The 26,348-nt window shown below is 41.1% G+C and overlaps 3 protein-coding genes across 3 annotated transcripts in view; 2 read left to right on the top strand and 1 right to left on the bottom strand.

Annotated features, from left to right (window-relative positions):
* Window positions 1–276: 276 nt before the first annotated feature.
* Window positions 277–3,462, top strand: LOC110066653 (uncharacterized). The gene is made up of 2 exons (XM_089295093.1): window positions 277–609; window positions 2,562–3,462. The coding sequence occupies exon 2, from the start codon at window positions 2,595–2,597 to the stop codon at window positions 3,171–3,173; it is 579 nt and encodes a 192-aa protein (XP_089151219.1). The 5' UTR covers window positions 277–609; window positions 2,562–2,594; the 3' UTR covers window positions 3,174–3,462.
* Window positions 3,463–3,531: 69 nt separating this feature from the next.
* LOC110044442 (uncharacterized) lies at window positions 3,532–20,335 on the top strand. The gene is made up of 8 exons (XM_089295092.1): window positions 3,532–4,578; window positions 7,697–7,772; window positions 13,280–13,402; window positions 15,863–15,947; window positions 16,430–16,485; window positions 16,746–16,787; window positions 16,892–17,003; window positions 17,948–20,335. Exons 1-8 carry the CDS (start codon window positions 4,328–4,330, stop codon window positions 18,553–18,555), a joined length of 1,353 nt encoding a protein of 450 aa, XP_089151218.1. The 5' UTR covers window positions 3,532–4,327; the 3' UTR covers window positions 18,556–20,335.
* Window positions 19,811–26,348, bottom strand: part of LOC110066694 (uncharacterized) — a 17,248-nt gene continuing 10,710 nt past the window's right edge. The window contains exon 4 of the mRNA XM_020773935.2: window positions 19,811–25,994. Coding sequence (XP_020629594.2) covers window positions 22,910–25,994 — 3,085 coding nt within the window. The 3' untranslated portion in view covers window positions 19,811–22,909. The remainder of the gene's footprint in view (window positions 25,995–26,348) is intronic.

Genomic DNA, 26,348 nt, shown 5'->3' with positions numbered 1-26,348 from the left:
GGGCTCTCACCTACTTCTATTTTACATCCAAGGCTCTTTTTTTGGTTTTTATCCCATCTACGAGGCGACCAAACCCACAATATCCGGCGATGTTGCTAAGTAACTGATTCATATCTTAACTCATCCCCAAAGTTTTCCTGCAACCTGCTTACTGGTGTAGTAGTAGCTAGTAGTAGCTAGTAGTATTTGGGCAAAGATAGATCCTGCAGCCGGCATCCATGTTGCATTCGCAGTTGCCGCTCGAATGACCTAGTAGTTTTCTCGCTTTTCTACTTTTATTTGGCAATCTTTTTTTTTTGCCAGGCTTCGTTGCAATTGTTTTAAATGCAAATACAGCTGAGAAATCATTTTCCCTGCTTTATACACTTTCCGCCGTCTATATTAGTGTGAATTCTTTTATATACCTGACATCATGACACCTATTAAAGCAAACAGTTTCCTGACATCATGATTCAATTTTTGGCATCAAATTACTTTCCTTGTGAATATTCTGTTGGTCATCTGTCCAGACCTGTGCGAGATTCATCTCCCATCACAGACAACATGTTACGAGCTGCCGTTGTATTGTTCACTATGCTAACGATTCACAGTGCTATAGCTGACCCACAGGTAAATATTTTATTCTCGTTTTCAAAGATAGGCATTAATCAAACCTAAAGAAATAGACAATTGAGTCACGTGAACTCTATGTAAAGACCAGGATTTCGTCTTCTTCTATTCTTTTATAATTTTTAGCATAGTTCGGCATAGTCATAAAATGATAACAAGTTATACACGGTGTAAAAGAGTAACAGCCTTGCACTGGAAGGAGTTTGGCGGCGCAGTCTTCATCTCTTCTACGCGAAGACATGCAAAGTTACATGTTCCTGCTCCTCTAAAGGATTCGTCCTCTGACCCTGACGAGACGGGTGGGTGAGTAGTGTGACTTTTAGGGTGGATAGGACTCCAAACCATGGTCTTGTCTTTTACATATCATCCAAGAATGTAAAGGCTCGGTTTGTTTCAATCCTGCATCTCATTTTGAGTTGTGTCTGGAATCCTCTTTTTCGCTACAGTTTTTTCCGAGTATCTCAAAATACTTCACAGAAAATGGTTAGACGTTATATTAAGTGATTTAGCCAAATCCTAACTTGAAATTTTCTCCAACCCGGTATCCTTTTCTGCAATTCAAATTAAAATAGACAAATGGCTTTTCGAGACTTCGTTTGATGAGTACCTGGAAGGTCAATTACTTTGAAGTGAATAAAAAATAATTCTAGACAAAAAATCTGAAAGTCGCTTAAGGTGATTCCCTAGTAAAAGAACCCGTCATAGATTTCCAATGAAACTTGGTATGCTTTTGTTACAGGACAAGAAGATATTAAAAACATAATAAAAAGAGGGGGTCACCGTGCTTGTTTTCACGCCACAATGCTGACAAATACGGAAACATAATTTGGACATGCGCTCTTGGGCCCATTATGTCTCCCTCTGTAGTATTTATTTCATTTGCCAAAAAAGTAGCCATAGATTTCTGCTATTTTTGTCTCAGTTATTGAGGATATCATTCTCATTGAAATTACGAAATAAAAAGTGGGGGTCACCCTGCTCGTTGAAGAGAAAAGGAGCATTTATTTCGCTATCGAGCTTAGTTTGAGGGAAATCTCTTACGTTCTGTACGCGCACGCGCTCATGTGCGCGCGCTAATGACGCGAAAATCGTGCGCAGTAGGGATGCGCAATGCAGAACTAAGGAATCACTATGAGGTGGCTGAACACAGTTTTTGATACCTGTGTTTCATTCACCTTTTTCTCTAAAACCCTTGATCCCTCGGTCGCCAAAAATGGCAGCAAGCAAGTTAACAACACAAACTTTGGTTTTGTGATGTCATGGCAACATGAATTAATATAAACAGCCTTTAAAATCGGTTTTGTTTATTTGCAGAAAATCTAGTCATTATATTTTCTTTATAATTTGCATGCAACAAGCTTGTAACGATTCTCACAAGTTAACACCATTTTGCTAATAATTTAACAGAGAGATCTTTAATTATCCCTTGTTGAAGGTTCATTGGAATATCTAGAATTTTCTTTGTTAAAGTTCAGTTATTTTCAATACTCCAGTTACTTATTTCCTAAAGTATTTTCGCGCCAAATTTCGTGAAATTCTAATGAGTGGTTCTCGAGAAATAGGCGTATTTTCATTCAATCGCAATTTTTTGACTTACCACGCATGCGCTGCATTTAACTGGGTTCTTTAGGTGAGAAATAAAAAGCTGAGAATTTCTGGGTTTTTCGCATCGTTACCTTTTCTAACACATCTTTGTAATAAAAGACTAAAGCCATCAATACACTGCGTTCAGTTATAGAGAAAAATAGCGCAGATACTGCGGGTGTTGAGTAAATAAAATTGTCGCTCTATTGACGGCATGTTTGTTTTTTGCAATCCTTGTGCGCGCGCTGAATTGCATCAGCAAAAGTGCGCGCGAAAACTGTGTTCGACCACCTTAACGAGGGTAACTCCTGCTCTGCCTGCAAGTAATTTTAATGTTAAACCGCTCGATTTTGTTATATGGTTTGCAGGCGCGACTTTAGTATTACCAAGTGTTTACACCAATGAAGCTACTGAAAGCGGCTAGTTTTGTACACCACCATCACTTCGTCACTGCCACAAAACTAACCTTTGCCGACACCTCAGAAAACTACGCTCGCCTGGTACAGATACCACTAATTCCACCAGGAACCATTGACTCTGATGCGAAAATTGTAGTTAAGATGTCGATCGGAACTGTCACAGATATCGGCCAAGGAGAGAGTGACCCTTCATACGTGATCTCAGACGGCCATCACTTCATTGGTGCGTTGATTCGTGACAAGAACAACCACAATACTGGAGCTCCTTGTCTCGGTATTGAAGGATCCAGTGGTAAAACTATGGGAGCCGATCGCCGCCAGGATTCCGAGTTGCTGAAGCCTTCCGAGTCTAAGTATCCGGGAAGGACCGAGACCTTGTTGAGCCTGTCTGACCGGTGGGGAACTTGTTTTATTTCTCTGGATGGTGGTTTTAGCAGGGAAATGATCTTCCAACACAAGCTGAATCCACATAATGGCTTGTTCCTGGAGATTTATATCGATGAAAAATCTGACAAAATAGGCTTTAAATACATTGAAGTCAGCATAGTACAGGAAAATTAAAATGAGTGTGAGCCTCACGTCATTTTAAGACCTTTTAATGAAAACACCTAGAAGTTAAAACTTTGAGATTTTTTTGCCTCATTTAAATCAAGAAATAGTAGATAGTTAATCAAATAAATGTTAAAAGCCAGCAAAGGCTGGCTGTTGATATAACAGTGTAGTAAAATTTACCACTTTTCATCAAAATTTCTCGATAGTATTCTTTAAGGTGGTTTGGGCTTTTTCTTCTTTGTACGTTCTTGTTTTATCAGAGAGCGACTGAAATAAATTGCTTTTTACATCTTATAAATGAGTTGCTCAATAACCTGTTTTCAACCGACTATAAGTTAGAATTTCAACTTTAGTTTTATCATAAGCTTGTATTTAGCGATGAAATGGAAGCCACACATAGCAATAGATTCTGGGTTCGTATTGAAAACCAAAATGAGCGATTCGTCAGTTAACCCTTCACCTCATAAAAATACGCGTCTTCGAACAAGTCCCAAGAGATACAGTCAACTTTCTCTTAACGGACTTCTCTATAAGACGGACACCTCTATAAGACGGACACCTCGTGCTGGTCCCGGCCGTTTGTCAGTTATTTTACTATAACCAAACTCTCTATAAGACGGACAACGGACACTTGTGAGGTGCTGAATGTGACCGCAAATTACGATTTAGGGAAGAAAAATTCTTAAATTACCAAGTACGTGACTCTTTTCTCTTTACTGTTTGGACTCTATTTAACCTGTTAACTATTGATTGTCATATGACAAGAGATTAAATTTTATAACTATGTTTTTGTTCCAGTTTGTAGGTTTCGTTCAAGCCGAATAACTTAAAACAAACTTTTTAAAAACAGACGTGTATTCACTGTGCACAGGTTCAGCATTATTATGTTAAAATTCCTGGGGTCATATAACGTCGACTCTCTACAAGCCGGACACCTTTCTAAGACGGACAGCTGAGGCCGGTCCCTATGGTGTCCGTCTTAGAGAGAGTTGACTGTAAACGTGGCTTCTTATATAGCCACATAATCGACATGATCATGCCCCACCATTTTTGTGCACACTGTGCGGCCCTATATAGTTTTGAGAAACGGATGTGGTCAGCGGACTAAAAATTTTGGCGGGAAACGAGCCAAGGAAGGCGATCGATCGTTCTACAAGCGAAAAATGTCGTCCCGGCATGTGATTACAAATGTTGCCGATGATACTTCAAGGGATGATCTTGCTCTTTTCGATGACGATGATCCTTTCAATCTTCCACCGCCCCTGCCGCCTCTATCGCCTCAACGTGAGGAAGACGGCACAAACCAAGATGGCGAAACGGTGCAAGGAGGTCAGGATGCAGGCGATGGAGACAAGGAGTCGAACAAGAAACGAAAAGTTAAGAGATCACCAAGACCAAAACTAGATGAAGTGAGGTGAGAATCTTTGAACCTGTTTGATGACTAAGGCATTTAAAGTAAAAACAGGAAAAATTATGAAAGTGCCAAGAACTGGTAAGCTTACTTCGATCGATCGAGTCGGCTTTTGACACACATAAGTTTAATAGCGAGTGAACTTTGTGTTCGAGGTAAACTCCATCGATATGCGAATTCTACTCGCCGTTTGAGAATTTAATAATAAATCAAGGTGGTATTTTCTAGTTGATAAAGCTTTTTAGTCTCGTCACCTGTCTGTTTGGGGGTGACTTGATATTGTAAGGAGAAAATATACTTGCATCATCTACCTTACAATTTAAAATACAGTACTTATGGCCTCCTGTCTGTTAATTGACAGATGTCATTCGCTATACAGTTAAGCTGTGTGTACAAGAACAAATCGTAAAAATATGCTCTGCAACACAGTTTGATATTGAATCTAGACCCATTGGTACATCTATCATTTTCTATGATCAGTTTTTGGGGGTACTTTATCCATGACTGCAAGCTTTTCTGGATCATGTATACTCAAGGCATCTGTTGGCCGAGTATTGGTTGATACTATTGGCTGATATGTTGACCGACACTCAGCCGATATATCAACCGATACTCGGTCAAAGTGTCGACTGACATTCAGCCGACATATCGACCAACATCAACGGACACACATGTTGGCTGACACTTGGCTGATACTTCACCGGCACTCAGCCGACACTTGGCCAATACTTCACTGACACTTGAGCAACACTACGCTCCTTTGGTCAGCTCTTGTTGCTGACTTCTCTCTTCTCTGCTCAAATATTGAATAATCTTCTCTATCCCTTTGAGAGGGTCTTTCGGCATCCCTTTGAGAGGGTCTTTTGGCAGCCCTCATCCATTTTTGACTTTTCATACCGGCAACATTCTCCTATCTCCCAGCTATGCTTGTCGAGACCTCAAGTTGCATTAGATATGGATTCAAAGTGATAGCAGTTTGAGCTGCATCCTCGCTCTATCACCATATGAGCATAGGCTATAAAGTCTCTTCTTTCGCATCTCTTGTGGGTAAGGAGACAGCTGCTATTTCAGCAAAACAACGGTTAACAATACACAGATACCACTGACAGTCGACCGATACACCAGCAACTGTTGATAGCAACATGTTGGTCGAGGTGTCGGCTGAATGTCGACTGACATACCGAACAAAAGTGTCGACTGACGGTCTATTAACTTGAGTAACATGTCCACCAACACTCGGCCAACTCTCGGTCAACATATCGACCACGTATTGGGCGATATGTCAACCGACTGTCGGTCAATATATCGGGCGACAGTATTGGCCAATACTCGACTGACAGATGCCTCAAGCACACATGATCTGCTTTTCTTTCAGGCAAGCTGGAACTATGATGAACAGTACTAGCCTGAAAGTCCATGTCACTATCCCCTCCCCCCAAAGAAAACATTATTACTAGCATGATCAGTTACTTTAAAATTAAATTAATCTAATAATTTCATACCTTACAGTTGTTGTTTTTTTTTGTTAATTTGAAGCTTGAAAAGAAAATTTCCAAACAAATTTCACTTGCACATCAAACAAGCAATTGAGGGAATCCACTACCCTGACTGGAAAATCCATTTGCCACAGGCACATTGTCTGACCAAATTACAGATATTGTCCGATTGATTTTATATTATGATCAGACACTGCGACCAAGCACCATGTTTGTGGACCATGTGTGCTTTGCACCTTGTTTAAAATCACAGATCATTTGGATCTATGGTCTGTTCAGCTTAATAGCCTCTCCAGACTTGCATGAAAGGTGAAATGAACATCTACTTTGAAAATTGCCCCATAATGCATAATAATATTATTGTTCATCATTTATTCTTCTGTAACAAATATCATTATTCAATATTTCTGAGTAATAAAACTGAGCATATATAGAGGATATTACACGGTGGCGAGAAGATATGAATTTTATGTTCTCGTGGCAAGAACAATATCTCACGAGTTCGCTTTGCTCACTCGTGAGATATTGTTCTTGCCACGAGAACATAAAATTCATATCTTCGAGCCAACATGTAATGTTCTTTTTATTATATGGAGACTAAATATTGAAACCAATTCAACAAAAGCAAAAGGTGGGAATCGTGACGTCATTGAATGATACGACACTCACAAAGGTGACATACGGAAAATACGCCACTCGGGTCCCGGATGAAGTGGCATATGGAATCTACGAGTGGTTTAGTTCCCAGTAAAACACTCTTCTCCATATAATAATCATAATTATTTTAAGCTAGATTTTGTATTTCTTTACTTCTTCCTCTTTTACTACCCATTAATCCAGAAAAAATTCTGGTGTCAAAATGGTCTGAAAAATTATTGAGGGGACAAGTTAAATCAAACTGATTTTCCCACCATATGAACCAATTCACTAACCAATCACGGTAGTATTGCTGCTATAGGGATCACTCCTTATAATTTCTCCACAGACATATCCAGGGCTTGCCTGGGAAGGTATTGGTTCTAAAAGATCTGTTTGCTTTACTATTTTAGTAGGTTGTCACATCTGAGTTGTATGAAAGGCTCAAAATTTTCTGAAAAGTGTCAAATTTGTTCTGATAAACTAAACGTTTCGGGCTTAACCCTTCTTCAGTCGGTGGATTTAGCCATGCTACACAAAAAACTGTAGCGTACGCATGCATGGAAAACGCGCGCGTGAAGTACAAAGTAAATAAATAGGAAAACCTTTGTTTTAGCGCGCATTAGTGTAATACGCACTAGACCCACGGAGCATTAACTTAAATTTCTTGTCACTGTGGGTCTAGCGTGTATTACACTTATGCACGCTAAAACAATGGTTTTCCTATTTGTTTACTTTGTATTTCATGTGCGCGCTTTCTGCGCGTGTGTACGCGTACAGTTTTTTGTATGGCATGGCTAAATCCACCTATTGAAGAAGGGCTAAGCCCAAAATGTTTAGTTTATCAGAACAAATTTGACACTTCAGAGCATTTTGAGCCTTATATACAACTTTTCGGCAGTGTCACGCATCGTATGAGTTTTTTGCTTATTCCTACTGAATTTGTCACATCTGAGGTTGGTTAATAACTAGAAAAATTTAAACTTTAGGTTGTGTGGTGATCGAGGTATTCCAGCTCTACGCCACCTTTGTGATGACATCAAGTTTAAAGGAAAAGGCCATGAGGTAACTAAGTGTCAAATTGTCAGACATAGTGAATAATCCTGTAGAAAACCCTTACAAAATCTTTTTGATATTCAAAGACCTCCAAATGATCCTACACAATGAGGTCCTTAAAGCATATCAGAACTGTGTTTAACAATCCTTGATCTTGTAAACATATCAGGTTTTGAGCATGCGCAGTAGGAAGAGACAATATACATGTGTGCTTGTACTCGTTAGCTGGGATAAAAAGTTATCTTTCTGATCTTTGCCATAACATTACATGGTGTCAGGAGTGGGATTGTGAAGTAACCAAACATACCATTTAGCTCGATACACTGGAGAAGGTGGAAGAGTGAAGTAATTTCCGAACGACACGTGTACGATCGATTCAAGAAAACAACATGGCCGCCAGCGCCTCATTCATTGACAAGGGTCCAACCATGGACTGGAGCACGGATGAAAACCTATACTCACGCTTCAAAATGTGGAAACAACGCTGTGAACTGCTCTTTATGGGCCCGATGGCCAAAATTGACGAAGAAATTCAGTGTAAGCACCTGCTTTACTGGGCCGGTGAGCACGGCTTGGAGCTGTTCAACAGCTGGGGCCTCTCGGCAGACGAACAAAAGAAACTGGAAAACTACTGGAAGAAATTCGAAAACTACGTGAAACCTCACTCAAACGAGCTGATCGCCGCCTGGGAGCTACACAATCTTCGACAAGGTACACTATCGTTAGAAGAATTTATTGCGAAGCTTAGAATCCTTGTCAAAGAAGCCAACTATCCATCGGAACATCATGATCGATTCTTGAGAGACTTCCTTGTACTCGGCATGAATTCAGACCATGTCAGAAAGGAGTGTTTCAAAGAAGGAAATGCTCTGACATTTAGTAAAGCTAGAGAAATGGCAAAAGCAGACGAATCAGCAGACAAGCAGCTTCAGCTAATGAACCCAGTAGTGTCAGCAGTACACCCTGTTAGCTCAACCAGGAGAAACCAATTCCAAAGCGACCAGCTGAACCCAGTAGCCGGTGGATCAAGGCAAAACCCAAAAGGCAACAAGTCAGGAAAAACACAGCTCTACAGGAATTGTGGTTGGGGCCCTCACTCTCGTGAACAGTGCCCAGCAAGAAATGCAACGTGTCATTACTGCCAAAAGGTGGGACACCTTGCCAAGGTATGCTTTTCAAAACTTAAAAAGAAGGATGTGCATGAGATTGAAGCTACTAGTAATAACAATGCCATACCTGAGTCAGAGCCTACCCAATCATTAGATGATTATGTGTTCCTGGGCCCAATTGAAGCAACACCCCTGGCCATGAGTGTAAACGTTGTATCCTGTAGAGAAAAGGCTCTGCTAGAAGTCTCCTTGGCACTGAAGCCAGAAGGAAAACAAACGAATGCACTCTGTAAGATAGACTCAGGTGCTGAAACAAACATTATACCCAAGTCCCTATACAAGCAACTAAGCCTGAGACACTAAGCTTACAACAACCTACAGTGAAGTTAACTGCTTATGGTGGAGCCGAGATCCCAAATCTTGGATCTTGCCAAATATATGTGAAGGGTCCTAACAATTCCAACCCCAGAGTTATCCAAGCAGAAGTTGTTGACGTTGATGGCCCTGCCATAATTGGTAACATGTCTGCACAAGATCTGAACCTCCTAAAGCTCAACTGGCCAGTCACAGCCAGCACAAATGCAACCACCCAGAATGTTGTACAAAGTGAAAAGCCCATGCCCAATGCAAATACTGTCAAACTATTTGACATCAGAGGCAAACAACACCCCTTCCCACTGACAAAGGACTATTTGTTGGAAGAATATCAAGATGTCTTTACAGGAATTGGCTGCTTTCCAGGACCCCCGTACCACATCGAAACTAACCCTGACATTCCCCCAGTACAGCATGCTCCAAGACAGGTCCCAGTACAACTACAGAAAGCCTACATAGAAGAGCTAGACCAGTTAAAAGAATCTGGAATTCTGGTTGAGGTCCAAGATGAATATACCCCTTGGGTTAACTCTGCTGTGGTCACCATAAAACCCAACGGGTCGATCCGTCTGTGCTTGGACCCTCGGAATCTCAATAAAGCAATCAAGCGCAACCCCTACTATGTGTGAACCATAGATGATGTGATACCGAAAGTCAGCGGCTCCACCCACTTCAGTATCCTTGATGCACGCAGTGGATTTTGGCAAGTTAGTCTTGATGAGGAAAGCAGTAGGCTGTGCACCTTTAACACCCCATGGGGAAAGCATAGATGGACAAGACTTCCATTTGGCCTTACGTGCAGTGGAGATGTGTTTCAAGAAAAAATGGATATGGTCTTTGGCAGACTTGAAGGGCTCAGCGGTATTGCAGATGACACATTTGTCTATGGCACGGGCGAAGCACAACATGATCAGCACATACTAACTCTCCTTGACACAGCAGGAGAGAACAATGTGAGATTTAACCCGGACAAATTCCAGTTTAAAGTGAAGGAAGCATCCTTCTTCGGGCTCACATGGACCCCCGACGGGATCCGCCCTGGCGAAACCAAAATCAAAGCAATCCGTGATATGCCATCCCCGAAGAACCTCACAGAGCTGCAGTGCTTTTTGGGCACGATTAACTACCTGAACAGGTTCTCACCCATTCTAGCCCAAGTGTCAGAACCTGTGCGACAGCTGATGAAAAAAGATGTACCATTCGTGTGGCAACCAGAACACCAAAGGGCATTCCAGAACCTCAAACAAGCAATCACTGAAGTACCAGTCCTAGCCTATTACGACCCAGAAAAGGAGAACCTAATCCAGTCTGATGCAAGCCTTAAAGGCATTGGATGTGTGTTGATGCAAGAGGGCAAACCAGTGTGCTATACCAGTCGATCACTAACTGAAACGGAGTCTCGATACAGCAACATAGAGCGAGAGTTACTCGCTGCCTGTTGGTCACTTGAAAAGCTTAACCATTACGTATTTGGTAAGAAGGTGGTCATCGAAACTGACCACAAGCCGCTCGAAAGCATCTGGAAGAAGAGCATATTGAGCGCACCACCACGCCTTCAGAGGCTCCTACTTAAAATGGCCAAATACAACGTGGAGATCAGGTACATTTAAGGAAAAAGCAACGTGATAGCAGACGCCCTTTCCAGGATTAGCCACATGGAGCCCCCTGCAGAAGACAACGAAGTCCCCGTGGTGGAACTGGACACAATCTCTCGAACACTGCCAGCCAGCCCTGCCAAACTAGATGAAGTACGAGAGTACACTGATCAAGACATTGTACTCAGTCACTTAAAAGATGTCGTGCATCATGGATGGCCAGAATATCCAAATGAGTGCCCACAAGACCTGAAAGAGTTCTGGAACTTCAGAGAGGACCTGAGTGTTGAAAATGGCCTCATTCTCAAGGGACACAAACTCGTAATTCCCAGTAAGCTACGCCCACAGATGTTACAAATCATACACCAAGGACATATGGGAACAGAGAAGTGTCTCCTGAGAGCAAGGGACAGCCTGTTTTGGCCAGGCATATCAAGGGACATCAAACAGATGACAGAGAACTGTCCAACATGTGCACAGTTTTCCAAACAGCAACCAAAAGAAACATTGCATCCACACAATGTACCCAGTTATCCATGGCAGAGGCTTGGATGCGATCTGTTCGACTATGGAGGTGCTCAATACTTACTAGTCGCAGACCATTACAGCAAATACCCCATCGTTAGAAAGTTGAGCTCAATGACATCTGCTGCAATAATCAACCACCTCAAATCAATCTTTGCAGAACATGGTATACCAGAATCCCTGGTATCTGACAATGGCCCTCAATACAGCAGCAAGGAATTTGCAGCGTTCTGTGACCAATGGCGTATCAATCACATTACTAGCTCACCAGTGTATCCAAAGAGCAATGGATTCATAGAAAGGATGGTACAAACCGTAAAGAACCTTCTAAGGAAGTCCGAGGCTGCAGGACAGGACCCGTATCTTGCGCTCTTGTCATACCGGGCCACGCCTGTCGATAGCAACTTACCATCACCAGCCAAGTTACTGAACAATAGAGAATATCGCACACAACTACCCAGCAGTGGACGACTCCAACGGTCACAAGCAAAAGAATGCCACCAAGATCAGCTGCAGCACCGCCAAGATGTTCAGAAACAGCAGCATGATGGCAAGTCCACACGTGAGCTACAAAAGCTAGTACCAGGCCAACCAGTATCGGTGTTTCAACCAAAAACCAAGACCTGGACTCCGGCAACACTGAAAGAGCAAATGAACCAGCCAAGATCCTACATTGTAGAGACAAACAGTGGTTCTGAACTAAGGCGCAACAGAATACAGTTAAAACCGTCAGGCCAAGTAGCACCAAGCCTTGAAGATCAACTGCTCTCTAGCCAAGACAATCCACCACAGCCCAGTGCACCTACATTTACATCTCACCAAGTCCCGTCACCAGGATTACCCCAGACACCCCAGAAACCAGCTACAGTTGGTGAGGGAAGTGCCGACCAACATCTGACAACCAGAAGTGGTCGTGTTGTAAAGAAGCCATTAAGGCTGGACCTTTAAACTTTGTTAATCAGAACAACTCGGCTTAGCCGTGTGAGAATTTTGTTGCGTTGGATTCAATTTGAACAATACTTGCGTTATTTAGGTTCCAATTTAGAGACCAAGTTTGTTTCTTTCACCCGGCAAAGTTTTTAGGGTGGAGATGTAAACATATCAGGTTTTGAGCATGCGCAGTAGGAAGAGACAGAATATACACGTGTGCTTGTACTCGTTAGCTGGGATAAAAGGTTATCTTTCTGATCTTTGCCATAACATTACAGATCTGACATGTACAGAGCTTGCACAAAGATCTAAGTAAAGATCCTTCAGGATTCTCAAGGATTCCTTCTTTTGCAGGATCTTGAAATAAATTTGTTTGAGGATACTGCAGGATCTTGTATATATCTGCTTGAATCCTGCAAAAGACAAAGTTTTTTTAAGGATCTGGCAAGATCCTCAAAAAATTACTTAATGATAACAGATCTTAAAGGATTGTCAAAAAGATCCTCATACTTACTGAAGATCTCTCAAACAGTTTCACCAGGGAAGGATAAAGATTTACTGCGTGTTTATTTATGCTGTAAACATGTCATATCATGGAGTATATAGATGGGTAGGAGTTGGGTTAACCCCTATTAAAGATGTTGCTTAATAATAATAATAATAATAATAATAATAATAATAATAATAATAACAATAACAATAACAATAACAATAACAATAACAATGACAATGATAATGATAATGATAATGATAATAATAGATTTATATAGTGCTAAAATTATACAATATGCTAAAGTGCTTTACAATGTAAGGTTAAGATTCCTGTAATTCAACTGATATATTCTTGTAATGCAGCATTAGCAGGTCGACTTGACAATTATTTTTTTGTAGAACCACAATGGGTTTATTTCCTAACTGATAAATAAAACCTGAAGAGTAAAATATATAAACAGTGTATCGTCTATCATTGTGTTTCTTTTAGGCATCAGATCTGAAGCTGCTGGTACAGCGCTATGAATACTGGGCGCATCGTTTGTTCCCCAAGTTTCCATTTGCGGATGTTGTGGATCAAGTAGAAAATCTCGGTCACAAAAAGCTTGTGCAAGTAAGAACATCCCATCATAACATCACAGCAGTGGGCTGTAGTAATTCTCCGAGGCATTTCATCCTACAGAAACCAGAGTTAAATGCTGAGAGCTATGAACAAGTTGGGCTCACAAGGCTTTAATTTACCTTATGCGATAATATCAGGGCTTCAAGTGGCCTCCCGGAAAAAATAAAGGGTTAAATATAGGGTCTTTTTTAAACAATAATACGGTTAATATAGGGATTCGAAAATAATTAAAGGGACAATATAGGGATATTTTGAAGCACTTACAAGAGACAATTCACAAAACTACAAATATTTATTCTGCTTTTTTAAGAGATTTTTGCCAAGAAAGTTTCTAACATCAATTTCATCCTTTTATTCGTGCAGGTTTTCGTGAACTTCAAATTTCAACATGCTACTCATCAATGCATTTAACATTCTGTTCTTCCTTCAGCTAGCCCTCTAACAGTCTCTTTTTGTTCTTGTCTACTTCCATTTATTTATTTGAACACTGTTTGTGTTGGTTCATTGGATTTTCCATCTTCATTTTTGCAACTTCAAGAAGCCCTTGAGCTACGGCTACTTCACTGAAGTTCTTGTTCTTAATTGCTTGGAATGTGTGAATCTTTTGTTTGCTTCTTCTTATCATATGTTGTTTTGGCTGTTTGCAGCTCACTTCCCTTCAGCTTTTCTGACTTCATCAGTTCTTTTCCTGTCTCAAACAATCATAGTCTCATCTGTTCCAGCTTCTGTACTTCCTGTTGTCTTTCGTTCTCTGCATCTCTTAGCCTTTGTTTCTCTCCATCTTGAATGGCCTTTTTCCTTAACAGTTCTTTTTTTCCAAACACTTTGCACGCACTGGATGCCCCTCTTGTTGCTTGAAGAGATCCTTTGTAATGTAACCATTGTGTGGCTATCCATTCAATTTCATATGGATTGACTGATCTTTGTATGCAGACCATTTATTTTCACATCCCTTAGTGAGGCCCTACTGTCTTCTTATTTGCAGAAAGACTCTGTTCTACATCTTCATTATCATGAGTTGGGGGAAGAAGCTTCCGAAGTGCAGAATACTTGAACTTTCTCTTGAAAGACATTTGCCCACCAGTAATTATGATCTACTCTTTGTTCTGTACAATCTCTGTCAACAGCTCCGGCCTAGTACACAATCCATGTGTAATTAGTTCCACTTCTTCTTCTGACATTGGCATCATTATGGCTAGTCTTCAAATAACTTGCGCCCCATGCTCACTATCTCTGAGAAATGGATGCAGGAAAAAAACATCTCTTACAAGTTTCTGGTCTATAATTTGGTAAATCGTCAATCAGATACTTTGTAGTCTCCACATAGAACTGTTTCATACCTGTGAGAGCTACCCGAACCGAAGGCTTTGGTTGGTCAGTGGTCAGCTTAGACAGGGCAGAACGAGTATTTTCACCCTTTCTATCTTTGAATTTGACGGTAGGTTGTCTGACTTCTGCAGGTGCTTCCCCTCAATGTCTTTAAGAACTTGGCTCTTCAAGAAGTGACCCATTAGTAATTTCAGCGGCTCATACATTCTATAGAGCAGTAGATGAATAAGTGGCCCTTCACTCCATGAACAGTAGAAAAGCCAAATGATCTGGGAAGAACTTGTCTTTCAACTTTCAACAAATACATTTATACAGTTCATGGATGAATGGCAGAAATCCAGGGAGTCCTTCATCTAAGAGTACTTTGTTGATGGCAGTCCAAATTGTTTTGTTAACATTTGGTCCATCTGATGGCAGACTCCCAATATCAAGCCTGAGGGGGGTAACTAGAAGCCCGTATCTTCCAGCATGTCCACAGTTTTCTTTGCAACATCATGACCTTTGGCATGCCTTAAGAACAGTGTCTTCGAGAATCTAGAAATTCACTGCCTGTCATTACATCCACTAAAATAAAAGTTAATTAGTCAGGTAATATTTTTTTCCTTCGTATTCTAGAATTATAGGGATTATAGGGAGTTTTTGAATTAAATAGGAAAGTATAGGGAAAGTTAACAAATATAGGAAATATAGGGACACTTGAAGCCCTGTAATATCTATGTGAAGACGACATGTATGAATGAACAAAGTTTAAATTTATGGTGCAAGTGAACCAGTTGAAAAAAACTAGTTATGGTGGGTAGCTACAACCTTGGTCACAAGGGTTGGAAAAATTCATTTTATATGCATTTTGCCCTTCCCCACCCCTGTGCAATGTTGACTATACACTTTCATCTAACACAAGTTTTCATGTTACCACTTTCCAACATTGGAAGGGGGAATAGGGGTGCTGGCACTTATTCTCTAGGTATTACGGTTATGAATTTATGTTTTGGCATTTTCCAACACAATTTGTCCATGGTTGTAGTTCGTTTTCTTGGTCTGATTCAAACCAGGATGGCAATTCTTTGATCTGTTAATAATGCTATTAACAGATATTACTAAATAACATTAATTCCATTTTAGAACTGTCTTAAGAGAATCAGACGAGGTGAAGATGACACTGTTGAGGATGAGGTCAAATCTGATTCAGAACTTCCACAAAACATTGGTATGAAGGCTCCTTAAATTGTCAAATAGTAGCTGGTTTGCTAAATGTTTCAGGCTTAGCCCTTCTTCAGTAGATGGCATGTTAAGTCTGCATGTAGTACAAGGATTTACAGATAATTTCAGTTACAAGGCTAAAAACATTTGAATCACTAAAAAGGAAAAAATCAATCTTTCTTGACTTAAGATCAAGTCATTATTTTAAGTTGAAAGCATGGAGGAATATCAGCCCTTGGTCTTTTTTGTACTGTCTTCACTGTACTGTCTGGGCAGTCACGATAGGCTAATGGCTCATGTGCTCGGTTAGTAAGAGGTTGTTATCTACAGGCAATAATCCAAAAATAATGAATAAATGACCTTCTTGAGATACTTGCACCAATTGGAGTGAATATTACAATAATCCCTTCTTGGTGTTATTTAAAAAAAATATTGGACCCTCTGTGTTGGTCTCAATTAAGAAACAAATTCTATTTTTGGCACTCATAGAATCTCAAGATGATGGATCACTATCACAAGTACCTGCTACTCCTGTCATTAACAATGTGAGTATATTTCTTGTGTGTTGTAAGTCAAATGAGATCACATCGATGTACTGACTTAATGGAGCGTGTATGGACCCACCCTTCCCTCCCCACACTCCCCCCCCCCCCCCCATGTGACTGGTCGTAAAAGATAGTAAAAAAAGCAGAGAGCAACAAAAAAGCAAATCAGAGCTTTGATGAAGAGGAATAAACTCGGAGTATCCAGGTTGTACATTAATGTTAAATTTGACTGTTGAATGATTCTTTTTGCTTCGTCTCAGATTCAAACATTTGGTGTGCAAATAGAGACGAGAGATCGAATGGTAAGCGCTGAATTCATTGTCTTTCTTTTCTTCACAAGTTTAATTACTTTGTAAGCTTTTAAAATTAATCCAGACTTATCCATTCCTTGCTCTTTTCCTCCCAGGTTATTTTGACGCCTGAACAAGAAGAACGCATTCGTCTGAACCGAGAAAGGGCGTTGGCAAAACGGAAAGCCGCTCAGGAGGAACAAGCTGAGGACGATAATACACAGACAGGTACCAGAGGATTAGAATCTAAGGATCAAAACGTTTGTGCTGTGTCTCACCGAGAAGTGTAAAAATTTAGCGAAGTGATAATTTAAATGACCTGCCGTTTTGGAATGGGAATTTGATTCAAATTTAAGGAGCTACCGTTTGTCAGTGCGAATGATTGCTGTGACAAGGACGCAGTTCAGAGATAAGTTAACGGGTAAAGAAAATTAGGGACAACGCACAGAATAATCAAAAGCTAGGAAAGGGGGATACAAGGTGTCTTTAAAAACGTTTTTCTCACTGGACTTACCATTTCCAATTCACGGTTTAAAACATTCTTAGCAAATGTCACACTTGCATGTGTCAAGCTTTGGCAAATCGTAGTAGAAGCACGCAAGAGAGCTTCTGAATGTGATTTGTTTAGAGCCATATAAAACCACTAATTAAGTCATAGCGTGCCTATTCCATTTTTCAAGTGCACAGTTTAGGTTCTGTGTGCGCTCTGCAATGCTAGGAGCTATGTTTTATCGGGAACTGTATTTTCTTGTTACGCGCGCGTTATTCTGTATCATAATTTACGTTAAAGAAGCCAAATCACGTATTTTACTATCATACACACTTGACACTTGAAGAGAAGAAAAAAATTTTCTCGTGGTCTCAAACTCCCGTTGTTTTATGATATTGTACTACTTTGTTATCTATTTGTTAAGTAATGGCTTAATCAGCTGTTTTACTCGTGGTCAATCAGCAATAAGGTTACACATTGAATATTATATATGTAACTATATGTAAATAGTTTTTCAATAATTGCTTATCGATAATCTTTGAGTATTTTTTTTTAATTATCCTTATCATTGTCTCTGAAAAGCCCCCGTAGGGAGTTGACAATAATATTTGTATTGTATTGTATTGTACTGTACTCCTCAATTAAGCCTTGCTGAAAAGTACTTTATTTGTCGCCATTTTAGATGATGAAACCAGAGCCACAGAAGGGACTGAACCCTCCACTGATGACGTCGGAATCGCCAAAGACGACGACAACAACAACAACACAGCGAGAAATCTCGCCGAGGTAGAAAATTGTTCATCCGGTCAGGCAAACGGCGATATTGAAATGGAAGACGACAATGTAGATAGGAACATTCAGTTACCCAACGATGACGGACAGGAAACTCTGAATAGTGCAGAAACAAATGCCAATAATAAAGAGTCGACTTCTTTGCCTTTAGCGAAAGAGAGTGTGGAACCGGAGGACATTGAAATGACGAATACTGAAACGGCCGGGCTCGACAACACCACAGACAGCACACCTCAGAATGAAAACGTTCCCGAAACAGAACGCAGCGATATAAATGGAACGACAGAGGAGAATGACTTGCTTGGCTCAGTTAAAGATTTGCCACCTAACGGAGACGATGAAGATTTAGTAACTGCCCCACTATCGCAAGACACGCCTTCGTCTGAGGCACTTCATCAAGAGGAACCTCAAGAAACATTAGCCGAGGGACCCACCGAGACAGCCCCCAGTGAAAACGAACCCAGTGAGAATCAGAATGCAGAAATGGAAACCGAATAATAGAATACAGGCTATCAGTCTAACTACTGGGGTGTTGGTTTAATATGTGACTGACTGCCAACTTTTATACGTTACCGAACGATAGGCCAGTGGTAACATTTAGTCCACATTCAACTGTCCTAGTTCAATTTTGTACGTTTTAGCCCCGGGGTTTTAGCCTCGAAGAGCTGAAATCATACGTGTACTGCGGAGTTCGTGTATGCCGATAGTACTTTTCAACTGCTCTATAGAAACATGTTCAAATACAAAATGCTCTTACAGTACTGGGGATCGAAGCGCCTTTTTGGTTAACAGAAAGGTCGACTGTTTTCATAATGGAACACTGCTCTGACCAATCGTACAAAGTGACAGTAACAAACGAAATTTGATCCTTTGCGAAAAAATAACAACAAAAAGCTGCACAGGTTGTCAAACGCCTTTATTCTAAGCAATGCTGCTGTTTCGAATTCGGGCACTGAATTTAATGTAACCCAACCCGAAATGCGAGTATTTCAGCAAGTGTTTCACGAAGTGGAAACAAGTTCTAGTGGGTGCTACTTTTCACCAGGATTACTGCAACTCTGACACTAATTTTCAATGCTTTGCTTTGGGGTGTTATCTTACTGCGCCTTTCAATAACATGAGGACTCTAAAATTCAAAGCTCAACCGACAAATGCGTTTTTCGCTACCGTCAGTCAAATGTTTGGCGACTCCTCCCAGCTTCCGACTACTGCCGAGCAGTTTCGTTGTCTGAACTGTGCTCAACGATTTGATTACCGCGAGCTCGCCAGTAGTCGGAAACTGGGAGGAACCGCCGAACATTTGATTGACGGTAGCGAAAAACGCATTTGTCGGTTGAGCTTTGAATTTTAGAGTCCGCATGTTATTGAAAGGCGCTGTAAGCAAATGTCTCGTGCAACATTCATAGTTCCTGAAGCACCTTCTCTGTCAGACGGGATGCAGAGGATGGTAGAGATTCACGCAAGTTCAGTTGCAATCATTTCACGTTGATACTTACTGTGAGGCCTAGTTCACACTAGCGACATAACGACATAAGAAGGACGATGAGATTAGACGAGATGAGATAACGATAAGATATCGTTATGTTTGCAGTGTGAACATCCTGACATAATAGCAACATGAGGTAACGACATAAGGAAAAGACTGATTTTTTCGTTGTCTTTATGTAATGTTCACTTTACCGACATAAGCGCTTGAGGTGCTATTGTGAACCAGGCCTAAGCAAACACGAGTCAACATCACAAGTGTTGCCAGTTTTAGTTTAAAATTGTAAGTTACAACTTTATTGAATACCGAAATACATGAATACTTTTACACTTCTGGTGGTCAATATTTCGGAATAAATTAGCTCAATAGAAAGCGCAATTACGGTTACATTTCTTCGAATATACCCCAGTAAATAAAACATATTACACGCTATATGTAAAAGTTAACCAATTCAAGTGGTAATAGAGCGGTTTTCATTTGAGTGTCGGAAAGTGATTGGTTTTGCGCTTACTACGCTACGCGATTGGCTTAAAAAACTCGCGCCAATTTTTCATCCAATCAGAAGTAAAACCAAAAGCAATCGTAACTCACTCGCACACGTTTTCCCGCGCTTTGCGTCTGCTACATGTAATTACTTTGAGTTTTGATTGGCTCACTGTAATGTTTATGGCGTTTGTGATTGGCGAGGGTGATTACTTTGGTTTTGGTTTTGCGACACTCAATTGAAAATCGCTCTATTAACTAATTTTACATTTCAACACACCAATATAATAAATTTAGTGGTTAAAAGTGTACTTGTGTGAGTTATCTGCAAATGCTGGTTTGAGAAAATTTTAACACGACACGAAATGGGATGTATTTGCTGATAACACAATCTAATATGCTTCGAGTTTTTTTCCAAAATATTCAACTTTAGTGCGATAAAACAGCAACAAAGTCTAGAAAACTTGAGTCATAAGCGTTAACACATGGTTTTCGTGTTCATCATCATGGGAAGGAATGTTAAAGGAGCTCAGTCATGGCATTGAGTTATTTTGGCCATGTAGTAAATTACCTTTAAATTGAAGGAAACATAGAAATAGTAGTTTACTAAGATAGAAAAACACCAAAGAGATAATAAACCATAAAGGAACAAGGATGGTTAAGGGTGAAGAAGATTAACTCGGATTACAAACGACGAACTTGAAAAACTTAGGACAACTTTTCAAGATGCGCGAACCGTGACGTTGCTCCTTTGAGTTTTGGCGACTCGTTTGTCCCATGGTACAAAATGACTGGTAACAGCCCTCCAAAGTTGAAAATTTTCAAATACATCAAATAACCTAAATTACGCCAGTGAAAAAAGAAGTTACGTAGATAAGAAAGAATTGAGATAAGAAGCTATCTACATTAGTAAAATTTCCTTGGAACTCCTCGTTCTTGAAATATATTACTTTATGCTTTCCAGTCCCAATATGGTTACCAAAGTTTAATGGTTAATTTTTGCGGATATTATTTCAGGTTCTTATGATTATCCGAGATGAAAGGGCTGAATGACAGAAATGAATAAGAGATAAGTTACAAAATTGACCAAACCCTTGGTGACAAGTCATGGTTGTTTCATTACGTTCTCAATTGTTCAGTTTTGATCGTGATTTTCACAAGCTGATATTTCCCACCCATGTCCAATTTGAGTCGATTCGTTTCGGATAGTTGACGTTTCAAGTCGATTGTCCTTGTCTACAATTACCCCCTGAAAATTAGTACGTTAGTATTACAGGTAAAGGCAAAGTCTGTACACGAGCCAAGTGGCACATAAGGCCGGAGCTTATCCCGGTTTCTGTCGCATGAAGCGACTAGGAGTATTTCTACTCTCCCCTCCCCCCCCCCCCCCCGGATGGGATGCTAGTCCATTGCAGAGTTACGGTACCAATTTTAACACCTGGGTGGAGAGAGGCACTGTGAGTAAATTGTCTTGTCCAAGAACACAACACGGTGTCCCTGGCCAGGGCTCGAACCCGGAACGCGCGATCCGGAGTCGGGCGCACTAACCATGAAGCCACCAGGCCTCCAAGTTAGCATTGTAGTAAAGACCTTATTTAACGTGGGCAGCACTAAAATACTCTGAAAATCTGTACGTCAGTCCATTTAAGAGGCGATGTCTTCCTTTTTCTTTTTTCGAGACACTGGGCGTTTTCCCGATATCTACAGGATGTAACTTCACAAATATCGATGTTCAAGGTTCCACAGATGTTCACCTGTCGTTAGTAAAATTAGTATTAAAAGATAGTTCATTTTTTCGATGATTTTTTAGTTTTTTGTAAATTTGTCTTTCGTATACCACCTACCTCTTGGAAACAAAGTGAATTAAAATTTTGGTGAAATAACAGGACAAGTAACATTACTCGAAATTCAAGATCTATGTCGCACTCATAAATTCCTTCTTTGGAGAAGAGTTGTCAGACGAAGAGCAGTCTGTAAGTGGTAACTAATTTTCTTTTCTTTTCCTATCACTGCGCCTATGACAATACGCTGCAATAACGCAATTAGGCGGACACGTGGCCTAATTTCCTTTTAGATTATTTGGTTTACCAACCTGCGGCTGCTGATGGGAGAAAGCCCGAAAATGGAGACTCGGTGTTGTAACGAAAAGATGGATTATTGACATGGTTTGCACAGTGTTCTGCGCAGAAACGTTTTTTCTTTTTAGTGTCCAAACCAGTCCCTTTTTCGTGCATTTTCGTCCCCAGAGGCCGCGCTCCTTTTGGTCAGCAACAAGAATCGCAACCTCTGGAAAGGTCCAATTTTCTGAGCATGCGCAGGGTAATCGTTTCGTACTCTCAGCCAATCAAATTTGTCAGACTTGACTCTGAGCATGCGCAGACTGACGGGAAGTCCGTGAATCGCGGACTTCCGGTGTCGGACCTTACCAGAGGTCGCGATTCTTGGTGCTGACCAAAAGGAGCGCGCCCTCTGGGGACGAGAATGTTTTTTGCGCGAATCGACATGCCATAAAAAGTGAAAACATGTTGCACAACGGTCGGTTCTGCTTAACCCCTTTCTGGGGGTTCGTAGAATTTTTTTCTGGCACCAGCAAAGGAGTCTTCCCAGGTTCTTAAAACCACGCAGAAACCATAAATTAGTAGGTAAAAACGGTATATGCTATAAGGAAGTTAAGATTTTTGTGCATCCCTAGGGGTATTCAGTGGTAAACACCTTATTGCATAAACTTTCAGTTTTGGGCGGAGTCTAAAACTACGATAACCTTATAGGGCGAAATGCTTACCATTCTCAAACTAAATAAATTGCAAAACCGTGAACGAACGTTTCCATAGCTCAACTAACCCGTTCATATAGTTCTAATACAAACAGAAGTGACCTCTATTGTCAGCGATGTTCTTCCATGGACGGCCCCTGAGGCATCCAGGTTTCATCACTGTACCAGGAGCTTAAATCGCGCAGGTAGCTTCTGTAGAACCCGCGTTCCCCGAACCATGAATCCCGTCCCTTCTTACGCTCGGTCTCACGCCCCTCTGCGCGTCGGGTGTACCACGGTATATTGTTTAACCGCTGAAATTCGCGATCGTCAGCTCGATCGAAAAACCATGAAGGGTCCAGAGGACCTTTATAGTGTTTGCGTTTTCGACCGCAGGGGAACTGGGAATCATGTTTGTCAACGCTTCGCTGGAACTCCCGATCTTCCGCCCGACGAACATACCATGGGGCAGACCGCTGATGGGTGCGACCCTTGGCGCGTTCAAATACCCAGTCAGGGGGTGGAATGGACTCGCGTTTCTCTGGATTATCTGAACTACATACTTTGTCCTGTACTTCGCTACGTTGCCTTCTCTTTCTCTTCTTTCCTTTTCTCGGGTGCCCCTGATGCACCTCGTCAGATAAAATTGGCCCTTGCGGGGTTACTGGCTTCCGTTTATTTTTCGGCATCCCGAATCTTCTCTCGTATCGTTCTTCGAGAGACAATCCGATATCGTTGGGTTGCGTCGGACCTTCCGATGATAATTTGTAACGAACGTTATGCGCTGTCGATGGGTGTTCGTACAAATTTTCAGAGGCCAATTGGCTATCTTCGGAACCGATCGGACCTTTCGGCGACTCTCTAGGTCGCTTTGCAGTATCATCGTTCTTATCCGACCAGTTCTGGTGGCTCCTCAATCTGTCATTGAGACGCTTTGGTTTGCTATCGGAACGCTGCCGTTTTCGACCCGACTTTTTCCTTTCGTCATTTAAACCGGCGCTAGAATCGTGGTCATCTGATTCTTCAGAGACTATGATAAAAGTCGTACTTTCTGCCGCTCCGTCGGAATCCCGATTCATTTTATCTTCGCGGTTTTGCTTCTCAATCCCCTTTAGCAGCATTTTCACAAAGTCAGCCCCAAACGTTAAGTTTGTAACGCCCATCAGGGATTTATCATCCGATATCTTCGCCACCTCCGTCTTACTAACGGCCATTTCCCTCTTTTCATTTTCTTTCAGTTCGCAGCCGCGTTTCTCCATTTTTGACATGATCTTTCTCATCTCTACTCTTCCATTTTCCCATTGGCTTCTTCCGGCCGTGTCCCCGCGATGGCTAGTTTGTTTACTTTCCTTTACCTCAGCAGAGTTTGTATCACGCCGTTCAAATTCTTCATCTTTCATATCACCCGCTTCCTCTCCATACGATTCAGATTTGGCAGCCCTTCCACTGATAGCGTTTAAAATAGGTCTTATCAAAGTTCCTGACCAGTAAATCTGTTGTCGCTCTATTGCAGCTTTGTGTACTTCAGACAGCCACCTTTTAACATTTTCTAACTGCTGCCTAAACGACTCTCTCGGGTCACTTTTCTTCTCTTTTTTCTCAGAATCTCTCTCATGTACGACTGATTCATCTTGTTTCAAGTTATTGTCCGTTTTCTTCCATTCATCCCTTGTCACTGTATCGTCTCCGTATTCTCCCTTCCTATTACGTTTTTCTTTCTCATACTTCGCTTGTTCTCGAACAACAAATTCATATTCTCTCTTTCGCCGCATCTCTCTTTCAACTTTTTCTAGTTTTTTCCTCTCTTTTTCTTTCCTTTTCGCCTGTTTCGCCTTTCTTTTTTCTTGCTCTTGCCTCTTTATTTTACGCAGTTTCTTAAACCATTTTTTATACTTCTTTTTTGTGGCTTTTTGTAAAGATTTTAATTCTTTCCTCTGATGTCTTAACTTGTTCTTCTCCTTAAAAATTTCATTTCTTAGCCGCTCCACTTCTTTTCTCTTCTGAGCATCCAAAGCTTTTTCTCTGACCTTCAGATTTTCCCTCTCTTTGGCTAACAATTTTTTCACCTTCTCATTTAGCTGAGCTTTCTGTCTTTTAAACTTTTGCTTTTCTTCTCTCAATGTCGCCAAGAAATTCTTAAGTTTTTCCGTATTCTTCTTATGGTGTTCTCTTTCGAGGTAAATCTTCTTCCTCTCTCGTTTTAACTTTTTCCATGAACGTCGCAACTTCTTCTTCTCCTCCTTTACGCGAAGCTTTTCTCGCCGTAACTCTGACAAGAGACGCTTTAACACTTTACGGCGCGATTCAGCTTCTCTCTGCTTCTTTTTCCACTCGCGCCGTTGGATTCTCTGTTTACGTATCTCTTCTCCTCGGAGCTTGGATAAATTTCTCAGTTTCTGTTTCTCCTTGGTCAGGAACCGCCCATCGCCAGTGGTTTCTTGTTTCTCGCTTCGCCTTTCCGGTCCATATTTTTGGACAACGGTCTCTTTCCCGCATTTTCTCAGTGCAAGTTCTTTGTAAGACTCGATGCGCTGACAGACGCCCTTTGCATTTTCAGGAGCGATGAACAGATGTGTTAACCCCCGGAAGATTTGAAGCGCTTGGGGGTACACTTTCATATTGTCATCTCTTTTCAAATTTGTCTTGGCACCTGTTTTCCCATGAATTCGTCGCCATCTGATGCTAGAAGAAAATACCCCGTTTGGAAATAGTGGATTTTCAAAGGGTACCCCTTCTTTGAAATCTGCCGATCTCGTCTCGAAGATTTCTTCAGAATTCTTTTCACTGTAACTCTCTCCGCTATGTTCGCCAAACGACTGTATCTTTATGGCTGCCCTACGTTCGGGAACGGCCTTCGCTGACAAAGGAGGGAGCATCATTGAATAAATTTGTCCAAAGAAATTAGTCAAATCTTTTCTTTCGGGGTCCCCAGATGCGCACCTCTCGCTTTTTGAAGAGCTTTCTTGCACACGTCCCTTCATCTGAGAGTCTTTAGTCCACCGATCTTTGAAGTTCAACCATATACTGTTACCAGTGTGCACAGTCTCACTTTCCGCCTTACTCACCTCCGGGTCTTGAACAGCAGGGATCTCAGCAAGCTCTTTCTTTGCTAGAGTTTCGTAGAGCTCCGTTGAATCTGTCACCATCTGACTATGGTTTACACCCGGATTTCCCTCTTCGCCTTTTTTCCAGCGATGCAGGAAATCCCTCCATTGCCTGCCATACAATACAAAGCAAAAGAATTTTCCTCATTCAGCAAATGCGTGTAATTGCCTTCTTGTATAAGCACTTTCTGATAACTGTCGGAAGCTTTTACCTTATTGTGTTCTTTGACAAGATTTTCGCTCTCTATAACAGGGACACAAATAAGTACTTAAAAAATGATGAGTGAGAAAACCCCACAAGAACCTAACGACTGATCCAAGGACAGTTACCTGCAACGGTCCCTCAGGGAAATTGCAGATAAAAATAACGGGGATAGTAGACATACAGTACCTATTTAGAGGTTGATATCACTTGAGATACTTATCTAAAATCAAAAATGACTGCCATTATTGTGGTACCTTTTGG

The sequence above is a fragment of the Orbicella faveolata genome, unplaced genomic scaffold (assembly GCF_042242905.1).
Source record: "Orbicella faveolata isolate gen_17 unplaced genomic scaffold, um_ofav_v1 contig_26, whole genome shotgun sequence".
In the NCBI taxonomy this organism is placed as follows: domain Eukaryota; kingdom Metazoa; phylum Cnidaria; class Anthozoa; order Scleractinia; family Merulinidae; genus Orbicella; species Orbicella faveolata.
This window is presented reverse-complemented; position numbering and strand designations above follow the sequence as displayed.

Coding starts and splice junctions, on each gene's coding strand:
- LOC110066653 (XM_089295093.1), top strand. CDS start 2,595: ATGAAGCTACTGAAAGCGGCTAGTTTTGTACACCACCATCACTTCGTC.
- LOC110044442 (XM_089295092.1), top strand. CDS start 4,328: ATGTCGTCCCGGCATGTGATTACAAATGTTGCCGATGATACTTCAAGG. Junction 16,486..16,745: donor CTACTCCTGTCATTAACAAT/GTGAGTATATTT, acceptor GCTTCGTCTCAG/ATTCAAACATTTGGTGTGCA. Junction 16,788..16,891: donor TAGAGACGAGAGATCGAATG/GTAAGCGCTGAA, acceptor TTTTCCTCCCAG/GTTATTTTGACGCCTGAACA.